General features: G+C 38.8%; 1 protein-coding gene across 1 annotated transcript; it reads left to right on the plus strand.

The window, feature by feature from the left end:
- Positions 1–378: 378 nt before the first annotated feature.
- tmem147 (transmembrane protein 147) lies at positions 379–10838 on the plus strand. Its single transcript, XM_061776473.1, has 8 exons — positions 379–533; positions 861–963; positions 3669–3738; positions 3918–3983; positions 4872–5008; positions 5129–5213; positions 5408–5529; positions 9979–10838. The coding sequence occupies exons 2-8, from the start codon at positions 887–889 to the stop codon at positions 10097–10099; spliced, it is 678 nt and encodes a 225-aa protein (XP_061632457.1). The 5' UTR covers positions 379–533; positions 861–886; the 3' UTR covers positions 10100–10838.
- Positions 10839–11791: the final 953 nt, after the last annotated feature.

Here is an 11791-nt window from a genome sequence, read left to right on the forward strand (position 1 = left end):
ACTTGTTGATAGAGCTTGCCATAGTTACCTTGTTACCCCAGAAAAGCACCTTATTTGAGTGGTCCTATAACACTGAATGTTATCAGTTTAAAGTTTTTTTTGTTTGTTTTTTGCAAGGTCGCGGGTTGTACACGTGATGAGTGTGCCCGCGACCTCGTAAGTCACGCCTTCTGGCTGTTAGTTTTTCCCCCCTTAGGCGCGGTGGTTTCTTTTATATCAAATTAGAGGCACAAGATTGGGCCAGAGACGGCTGATTTGTTCACAGATCATATTTATCATGTACTACTGTCAAAACATGTTGACAAGTTTAACAAATACGGCAACTAGTGTTTAAAAAAAACAAAAATCTTTTTTTTTTTTTAAATTGCAAACAATTTTAAGAGGGCTTCTTCGGTTGGTCTACATTGAGCCCCTGCGGAACCATTGACAAATAGATTCCTTTTACAGGGAGGTATTTTAACGTAGAACTAACACACTAACTTCCGGTTGTCGTTCGTTGTCGGACGGTATTCTGCTTTTCCAGTGTTGTTATTGTAAGTGATGTCTTACTAATATTCATTTTTGCATTAGAAACATATTTACATGCTAAATGTTTTTTTAGACACTATGAGATTTATATATAAATGTATATTGTGTATCTATGGCTTGATGGACATGTGTGTCTAGTGTTAGTCTGATCAAGGTGCCTTATACAGCTAATACAATCAGATTAATACTATTCAGAAAATGTACCGCGTAAATTCGAAATTTTGAATTGTAATAATGAGTATCAGTCCAGTAGTGTGAATGTCCTTGCACATATGTCATACCGACTGTTAATACTTTATTTTGCTTTACTTTTTAAATCTGTGCTTCTACAGGCCCCCCGATTTTCTGACCTGCCGTCATGACCCTGTTTCATTTTGGAAATTGCTTCGCTTTGGCGTATTTCCCTTACTTTATAACATACAAGTGCAGCGGGCTGTAAGTGTCTCTTCTCTTTTAAATCTCCAACAATTGTTGACACAGCCATAGAACATTTTCAAGTTGCTCCAATTTGAAAGAAACTTGTTCCATTGGAAAGGGCCCGGAAAAACTTGACATCAAATCTATTGAGAATATCTTGAGTAATAAGGAAATTGCAAGGTTTTTTTATATCAGCAATTGACACCTTAATAAAAAAAAAAAAAATAATAAATAAAAAAGGTAGGGACGAGTCTTTTGTGACCTTCTACAGCTTGGTTGACACCATGATGATTGTTGGCAATATTATTTGGCTTATTAAGACAATTTTCTTTAGTAAACTTATAAATCTCACATCTCAAGATGTATATTGAGCATTAGGATAAGCGGTTCAGAAAATGGATGGATGGATGATACATAATTTGGTGTTTGTAGCCATTTCAAGATGTGTTTAATGGATTTTACTGTATGCACGCACCACTTCTGTATTTGGGGTGAGGTCGCGAGTTAACTTCCGGTTGCTGGTCAATGCATAGCGCAATGACGGCATACAACTCTTCAAAGTGTACTCAGTCTGCTGGAATTATGTAAAGTTATCATTAATGACATATTAGCATTATAATTGTGAGAGTTATCAAAGTATCATAGAAGCAATCAAAGCACGCTTATCTGATTTAACGAGCCATTGACAGTCTCACAGTACGTACGCATGTGTGTGTGTGTGTGCATGTGTGTGTGTGTGTACTTGCATGGCATTGAGACACATAGCTGTCAGGATCAATGTTCTCATGGCTCGATTGTTTCTCAGTCCCCTTGAGTGACCGGAGCTTCGTGATGGCAGCGGCTGGCAGCCGATCGGCGGGCAGAAGCCTAACGGTGCCGAGCGGGGAGGGAGAGGGAGGGGGCTCGGAAGGGAACGGAGCTTCGACCACCGGCCGACTCTTGTTGTTGCACACCTGCGATGGTCAAATTGTCTCAGTGAATGTTAACTTTCCGTCTCCTTTGTAGCACTGCATAATATGTTGCCGTGCATATGGTCCATTACCCACAAAGGCGCAAACAGTGAGTGAGTGTGAGTCACTAGGATACATACATTCATGAACAAGCCCGGTGACCTTCTTTCGTGGTCGAGAGAATGCCTTGACAGTTTACACAATTCACAGTCAAACATCAAATAAGTCAGCTTATCTTTAAATAGCGTCACATCCAGTGGTGCTTGTCTCTGGAAATTGGTCTTGGGAAAGATGTTAAAAAAAACAAAAAACCTCAAGCATCAAATCTATCAGAATTAATAACGGAGCTGTAGGGGTTTACCAAAGGTCAACTGTGGATTAATAAGGAATTTCTTACAGCAGTCAATGAATGCGAGAGTTTTTTAGACCTCACGCACGCTCAGCCTGTGCAGTTACAGAACAGCAATCTGTTAGAAAATGGCCACCAGCGTTTCTTCACATACACTATATTGCGAAAAGTGTTGGCTCACCTGCCTTTATTCAGATAAGAATTTCAGTGACATCCCATTTTTACTCCATAGGGTTTAATATGACATCGGTCCAGCCTCTGCAATTACAACATCTTAAACTCTTCTGGAAATTCTTTCCACAAGGTTTAGGATTGTGTTTATGGGAATTTATGACCATTTTTCCAGAAGTGCATTTGTGAGGTTACACACTGATGTTGGATGAGAAGACCTGGTTCTCAGAGTCTGCTCTAATTAATCCAAAAAGTGTTCTATAGGGTTGAAGTCAGAATTGTGCAGGCCAAGTTCAAGTTCATTCACATCAAACTCTCATCTGTGTCTTTATGAACCTCGATTTGTGCACTGATGTCCAGTCATGATGGAACAGGAAGAGGCTATCGCCAAAATTTTCCCACAAAGTCGGAACTGTCCAAAATATTAGTCCCTGTGCTCCAGTGAAAGGAGCTCTGAATGCTTCAGCATACCAAGAGATTTTGGACAGTCAAACAGTTTGGGGATTACCCCTTCCTGTTCCAACATGTCTGTGCATCAGTGCACAAAGGAAGCTCCATAAAGACATGGATGAGAGATTTTGGTACGGAGGAATTTGACTGGCCTGCACAGAGTGCTTCCCTCAAGCTGATGGAATACCTTTGGGTTGATTTCGAGCAGACAGTGAGCCAGGCCTTCACGTCCAACATCAGTGTGAGACCTCATAAATATGCTCCTCGAAGAATGGGAAACATTTCCCATAAACTCAGCCCTAAACCTTGTTGAAAGTCTTCCCGCAAGAATTGAAGCTGTTATAGCTGCAAAGGGTAGACCAACGTCATATTAAACCATATGGATTTAGAATGGGATATCACTTAAAATCATATGTGAGTCAAGGCATGTGAATCAAGGCAGGTGAGCAAATACCTTTGGCAATATAGTGTACCTATATGATACAACTTACCCATATTGAAACATGTTACTATTTACAATATCATTCCTTTGTAATTTTACATGCTGCTTTCGTGTTCCGTTTCCTTATTGAAGCGACAAAAGGGTCAACTAATCAGCTTAGTAATGTCAGACCTTTGTGAGTGTCTGCATAAACCTCTTAGTAGTGTACAAATGGTGGTACAGTACTTCGTTTAACAATCAATTTTAGGCTTTATATTAGTATTTTTGCAGGATTTGCAGGAAATGGTCAAACTTACTCTCCAGGTTTTTGTCTTTTCCTAATAAAATCTCATCTTCTTCACCCTGTGCGTCTGAATTTTAGTTCCGAGTACAATGCTTTCTGGAGGTGTGTCCAGGCCGGAGCTACCTACTTGTTTGTCCAGCTCTGTAAAGTGAGTGAGCTTTCTAGTTTGGCATTTACCTTTAAGCTAAATGAGGACAATTTATTATAAACTTTCCTATTAGATAGATAACACTGAAAATGTCTGGATAATCATCCCTTAAGAACATGGGAAACCCTGGTATTACTTTATTTGCTTATCTTCATGGTTTATATTATTGTTTTTGCCAGATGTTGTTCCTTGCAACCTTTTTCCCTACCTGGGAAGGAGGAGCTGGAGTTTATGACTTTGTAGGGGTAAGTGTCCAAGTGGCATCACATGTACTTACTAGACACAACATTAGGTACTTTTGTACAATAGATGAGATTCAAAACAAAATCTGTTTCAAAAAGTATGCCTTCAAAAAGATAAGTATAATTACCTCTGCTGAGGCTGGAAAATTCTAAACATGTCTGTCCTTCTCATAATTGCTGATACTGTTTCAGTAAGACCTGTAAAGTGACAGTAATTTGCACAAAAATGGGTGCCAGTTGCCATACACAGCAAGCTCTTTTAATCTTGCTGTATCTCAGTTGGATCTGGTGGGTCACGGCCCCGACGTGGCGTCAGTGCAAGCAGACTGTAACAATGAAAAGTGATAATAAATTCCATGATACGTTTTATATGTTTATGCAACACAGTATAATTGATTCTCCTGTGACTTGTACTGTATGCCACCCGTGCTCAAGGTGTTGTGTCAAAACATTTTTGTAGATTTTCACAGCTCAACAAGAAGCCATACAAAGTCTTTTCCTGCTTGGCAGAGGTTATAATGGTCCATTTTGATGGAAACTTGTTGGAGATGTTAAGTTACCAATATGTTAATGGGGTTCTAGTGCTGCACTGCAACACACAGAGATATTTTGATTACCTTTACGTGTGTGTGACAAAATATTAGAAACAGCTAATAGTATGATGCAGTACACCACCGAAAAACTACAACCTCAAAATAATTTACATATTGTGTAAGTAATGTCTCTCAGCCAAAACGGCATCGTAATACTTTTAAAACAAGATTTTGTTTTATTTTTTTGATAGAGCTCTCTGATTTGATTAGAGAGTGCAGGTGTACCTAAGGTTTTGGACAAGACTGTAATTCCTGGTTTTCCTGCCACACTGTGTATGTGTGTGTGTGTTTGTATCAGGAATTCATGAAAGCAACAGTGGACCTTGCAGACCTGTTGGGCCTCCATCTTGTCATGTCACGTAATGCCGGCAAAGGAGAGTACAAAATCATGGTAGCCGCAATGGGCTGGGCAACAGCAGAACTTGTAATGTCAAGGTAAGCATTGTCCCTTTTCTTTGAAAAATTACCATAACTTGGCTTTGTTACATTTAAACAAATAGCTCTGTTTCTTCAAACGAGTGTTCATATCAAGCTTGTCTGCTTGTGGCTCTGCAGATGTCTTCCTCTCTGGGTCGGGGCCAGAGGGATCGAGTTTGACTGGAAATATATCCAGATGAGCTTTGACTCCAATATTAGTTTGGTGAGTGTCTGCCATTCATTTTCCGATCCACTGGGGTCTCCTTTTCTCACATACTTTTTGTTCACAGTAGCACTGGCAACATGTCAATCTCCATTTTGGAATCATGGCAACGTTTGAAAAGATAGTTCCGCTCTGTGGTCAGATGAGCACATTGTCAAAATGTTGTTATTTCTCTTCTTTCTGTCTGTGCACAGGTCCATTATATTGCCATGGCAGCAGTAGTGTGGATGTTTACACGCTATGACCTTCCCAAGAGCTTCAGACTCCCTGTTACTGTGCTGCTGGCACTCTGTGTCTACAAGTCCTTCTTAATGGAGTAAGTACATCCTCAACACACTCATTATTGCATATACACCAAACACGAGCACGGAGAGCAGCAAACCCGTTAAGTGGAATTTTCCACAAAATGGGAAACCTATATCACATGCAGATGATAAAGCTGCTGATCTTACACCCATAATGCAGTTCTCTTGAAATTGCATACTATTTAAGGAAGGTATATATACTTAATATTTTTGTTGTTGTTTTTTTTTTTATTAAATTGTTGATCATTTCTAAAAGGTCCGGGTCCTTTATGTTTTGGTTGTCTCCAGAATTTAATGGGAACAGCCTTGGAAGATTTAATACCAATCATAAAGAAAATCCTAATTAATGTACTTATTGTATCAAAAACTGTAACAAGAAAGTTGCATATAACAGTGAAGTCTCATATCAAAGTTAAAAAAGAAAAAAGGATTTCAAGGGCTAGGGGTGTCCCAAGCCGCAGCCTATGGAGCAACGAACTCGCTTAACAGCACAAGCTGACAGAGGAGCAAGCGGAGGTGTTGTGAGCAGAGGGGGAAGCGTCACTGTCTGTGTGAACTAACAAATTCTGTCTAAAGTATTATTTGTATTTTTTAGACTTATTATTATTTTTCAGGCGTTTCATTCATTCTGTTCAGTAGTAGAATATGCTTATGTTAAGTTAAACATTGTGGTCATTTAGCACTTTAAAGCAGTGGTTCTCAACTGTTGTCGCCACCCCACGACCTGTATTTTTCTATTGTTGCAAAGTCGCGACCCACTTTCATTTCTTATTATTTTTCTACTATGCTCCGTGTGGGAACGTAGTACGCCTCTGTACTGTATTGAAAGAAGATAATAGGAACATGTAATTTTTCACTAGCTGCCTGCAACCCACCCATAATTAGCCCATGACCCACTTATGGGTCTGACCCACCAGTTGAAAATCACTGCTTTAAAGTATGTTTTTTTATTTTTTTTATTCAATTGTAGTATGTTCTTATGTTTAAGGTTATGTGACCCACTAATTTATAAAAAAAAGTTCTGTTTTTCTCAGACCAAATGTTGCTGACTAATGTTCCCTGTTTGAACAATATAATTTGATTGAAGCTGTCGCTAAGAATCCATACAACAAAATAAATGTATGTATGATTCGTGCTGACATTGTATCAGCTCAATATCGGTAATACCAATGCCAGTAAGCCTAATAATAGTAATGCCAATACTCGATGTCGAAAGTAAAAAGGTTGTATCGGGACATCCCTATTGAGGGCATCTAACTCTGGTATCCTGACTTTTGGGCTTGTAGAGAATCTGACACCACCAAGGCCTGGTACAGAAGTAAGGATTTTTCAAATCGTAAAAGGTTTTTTTTAATCTGTGATAGACCTCACACATAATGATTAAAAAAAAAAAAAGAAAACTGGCATTTAACAGTTTTAGTCATATTGTGTGTGGCGTTCTTTGATAATCTCAACATAGAAACAACACAGAGATAAGTATTCTGTTGCACTACTGATCTACAAAGATGTACTCCGAGGCAGAGCTCTCTGAAGGTCATACGTGGTCTCACATAAACGAAGACAGGCAGATACTTCCGGGTATGCGCCAGTCTTTGCTGAGTGTTGCCAAAGGGAATGGATGGGGGACTGTTGAAGAATGCCGATGTTGTCATTAAAAAGATTTGCTTTGGAAAATACTTTGTGCCATCTGGGGAACCCACTTTTAGAAAAAAAAAGGCAACAGGTCAGATGTTTGGTTTTATTTACAGCCGATTTATTGTTAATCAGAAAGATTGCTTCTTTGATTGTCTTATATTCTATTCCATGTCACAATTCACGGCATCACGTCTCTGGGAGACTTCGTTTTGCCCCACACGACATGACGATTTTTGGTCGAAAATGTTGCACACATTTAATATTTAAGATTGTCAGGTCCGACACTTTTCAGACCCGATAATCAGGACAAATCCACTCTTAACACACCTCAGACTAATGGATAATCTTAGGTTATTCTCGTAAAATAATTTGGCATTTGACGTCCTTGGTTGGGGGCAAAATTGGGACAAAAACAGCCCAATCGTCTTAGTGTGTATACTGGGCCTGATGCTTTATAGGTGACTTCACATGTAATCAGACTAAAGGATAATTTTATAGGTTAATGTCATAAAACATAAAATAGTTTGGCATTTGACGTTCTTGGTTGGGAAGGGGCAAAATCAGGACAAAAACAGCCTCATTGTCTTTGTGTGTACCGAGCCTGACGCTTTATAGCTGATTTCACATGTAATTTAATTAAACTTAATCTACTGAAACAGATTAAGAGGATGCACTGTGTTAGTCAGTGGTTTTATGAGCATCATTCTAGATGTTTCAGACTCTGGCAAGCAAGCAGCTTTGTTTTCACACCACATTTGACAATTATATAAGATAGGATTCATTTTCATTCAAACTTGGTGAATTAAGAATACAATGTATTTCCAAACAAGGACCAGACCCAAAGTCGGTTAAGCAATGTTTTGGAACCAATGTGCAGGGTTCCTAACAGTTTCTTGAAATGCTTCAATTTATTGTAAGGCTTTCAAGGCGACAAAAGTGCTTGACCTCTTGACCAAGTGCTTTCTAGAAGCTTAAAATGATGAGGAAAAGATTTTTTAAGTGCTGGCCACAGATGTTAATTTAAAATTGAGACACATTTGAATTGAAACATTTATTCCATTCATGTATTTTTCCTGTTGTTGCAAAAAGCCTTCTACTTCTAGCATTGTGAGTCCAGTATATGCTCCAGTATATATTTGTAGTGTAGTGGTACACATAACTGGCTTTCAAGCCCCATTCTAAATCTCCTTGGCGACACTCCACCAGTCCTTTAATCAGATGTATTACACACCCTTGTGCAAATGAATTGTATCACAACAAAAATTGAGTAAAAACTAGAATTCATGGTTACTTAAAATTTGTATTCATTTGACCAGCAATATGACTCATTCAGTATATATGCCCACCGCGATTCTTTAGTAACAATTTTACTCGTTTCGGCATAGAATTGACCAAATTTTGGCAGTTTTCGCTGATCTTGGGGTCTCTGTGCCACAGCTGCATTATGGCCTCAGTCAGTTTCGTTTTAGTGGTGCTGTGCTTTCCGCGCAGTCGCTCCTTGATAATTGACCACAGATTTTCTATTGGATTGACATCTGGCGAGTTTCCATGCCAATCTAAAACAGCTATCTGATTATCTTTGAAACATTTAGGTACAATTATTTTAGACATGGCAGGGGGTGAGATCCTGTTGAGATATTCCTGAGCCATCAGGAAACCTCTTCTTCATTTCTGGCTTTACTCTTTCCTCTATAAATATAAAATACTGCTCAGAACGCCTCATTCCTTCAACTGGATGCAGTGGACTGACTCCATGGTAACTGAAAACCCCAGAACATCTTCTTGATAATGCGACTTACAGATGATTGAGCAACTCCCACCAACTGCGATATTTTCCGTTGTGACATGGAACAGTGGTCGTGTAACGCGATAATCGTTGTCCTTTTTTTTCGGTGTAATATCCATAGTGCAGAGTGCGTCTTGCTCGAGCATTCACACAACAATGGGCAGGCGAATAGCAGTGAGCGGGGATAATGCAATACCAAGAGGAATGATGTAATATCTCATCGGTCACGAAACTATGCTGGTTTTGTAACATGTAAGCATTTGTCTTACCATATTAGACAAAAACAGGCGCCAGAGGCATGAATACAGATAGTCATGAACTTCGAATTGCGATATTTTCGATAATACGTGGAGAGAAATATGAAAACACAAAAATTGCCTGGTGATCCAATTCATTTGCACAAAGCTATAGGGTCCCTCCCCTGTTGTGACCTTAAAAAGGCTGCTAAGCAATACAGAAAATGCACGAATCTGTACATTGAAAAAAACTTAAGATGAATCTTGATAGTGCTTAATTTGAATTTGGAGGATGGTATGAAGCCTGAATATGGCGACTGCACTTTATCAAAAATAGGATAGTGCTATAATATGATGGCTCAGCTGGTCGGGTTAGTACATTTTATTTTCAGTGCAAATCATATATAAATCTGTAATAAAACAAGGTTGTATGCTGATCCTTAAAAATCTTTCAGTAAATAATTATCATGAAAAATACTCTGAATCCGTAATTCACCATTCAAAGGTATTAAAAATACCACAAACCTAAAAACTGTTATGTTTTTGGTTGGAAAGCTTTGTCAATTTTGTATATTATAAAAATCCGCAATGTCAAAATATTTTGTAAGAAGATTGAGGTAACTTCTCGTAGCCACATTTAATGAATGGGGGTCTTAAATCGGATCAGAATGTCTTAAAAGGGCATAAATTTGTAAATTGCAGGTAACCTATAACATGAATTGTTGAATGTGTGTTAAATGTCCTTCTAACGGCATAGCTGAGAACTTTTTTTTTTTTTTTTTTTTCCACCTCTGTATGTGCAGGTTGTTCATCCAAGCCTTCCTTCTGGGCAGCTGGACCGTGTTGTTGGTGAAAGCTATGCTGACTGGAGCGATCTCTCTCTGCTCACTTTTTCTCTTTGTCACCCTGGTGCACAGTAACTAATTCCAAAACTACTTCTATTGACGGGACTTGCATGTAAGCCACCAATTGGTAATCAAACCAATTCATCCCCCCAAAAAATCCCCCTAATTGTTGATTTGGTGGACCTGCAATGGGGCTTATTCTTTTGCTGTGGATGCAAGTGACATCAGAATACATCCTGTTTTATATTGACTGAAACACTGAGATATTGTGAAAGGGGGTGTCTTGTGTCACAAATTAAGCCATCATAAGTAACATTTATGTTCTGTCTTTTTATATCACAGATTAACAATACATTTTGATTGTGCATGTTTGGACAAGTATGGGTTTTGTATGTGGACACTAGAAATTTAATTTTATTTATGTACAATAACTTTTAGAAATGTAGGTCATGATCTATGAATTGGAAATAATCATTGAGCAACCTATTTATTTTTCATCACAGTTCAAAACATTTTACGTGTATGTGATTAATACACTCGGAATGTTCTAAACCTAGGAGAAACATTACCTGATCATTTATCTAGAAATACCACAGGACAAATTCAAACCTGTAACCCATAGTGTCTAGAATGTTTCTATATGTGGAGAAAATACATTGAATAGTTTTTAGGGGGGAAAAAATTGAATTATTGTTCTTCCTCAAATCTGGATTAAAGACACAATCTTCCACTTGCCATGGCCTCTTACACCTGAGTCTTGTTGGCCAGTTGGAGGAGTTCGTAAGGTGACATTCCTACAATAAATTAATAAATATGAACTTGTTTTTATTGTTTTATCGTGATTGATTAGACTGTCGAGTTTCAGGGATTTTTTTTCTTGGTTGTCCATCTTGATTTATCCTGGTCAAACGGGTTTCGAGCGTACCGATAATTGGGCCGAGTGTGAGCATGGAAGAAGGTGCAAAGAGGATAACAGACCCGAAAGTACTTCTACAACAAACAATGGAAGAATGGCACCCATCCTCTGCATGGTTTACTTTCATTCTAAACAACAACAAATAATGGTGGTCTGGCAATCTGGTTTTCATCATAACTACTCTGCATTAAACCAACATTTACATTTTTAAATTACCCCCTTCCCCCCCAACATATACAGTATCAATACTCAAATTAGTCATGATTTTTAGGGATATTTGTCCACTGTTGGAGCAGAAAGATTTTTGGGGTGTTTGTTGTTTACGCGAGAGTGATGATAAGACTTTCATTTTGTGGACTTGTTGAACAATCGAGAAGTAGACAATTACTGAAGAATGTGGTGCTAGTGAACTCAAACTACAAATTGTACATCTGTCCCCTCTGCAAATTGAGCTCACCCTGCATGTCATTTTGTGCTCCCACCCCCCACCCCCTACCTATTCACGGTGTTTCAGGGGGCCCACAGCGTTTGCATTCTGAGCAGGCCTCAATGCTCATGGCTGTTCGCTAATTGCACATAGACATTGCTTTCTCTGTTGATACACTGTGGCTTGTGTATGTAAGAATAACGGATGCTGGGAAATGCTAGTAGGCTGATGAATGCACATTCCACTGAGAATTAAACAAGTGTGATCCTGGTGGCAGGGGGTCACCATCACCAACTAGTAGCCTGTCTGCAGATCTTGGGTTTAAATTGGACTTTACCAAATTAAGGCTTTAAATATCCTGAAAAATGACATGCATGAGGAATCCCACGGATGTCATTTTCATATTACTTCACCAGATGGTGCCTTTC

Source organism: Phyllopteryx taeniolatus, chromosome 6, assembly GCF_024500385.1.
Source record: "Phyllopteryx taeniolatus isolate TA_2022b chromosome 6, UOR_Ptae_1.2, whole genome shotgun sequence".
Classification (NCBI taxonomy): domain Eukaryota; kingdom Metazoa; phylum Chordata; class Actinopteri; order Syngnathiformes; family Syngnathidae; genus Phyllopteryx; species Phyllopteryx taeniolatus.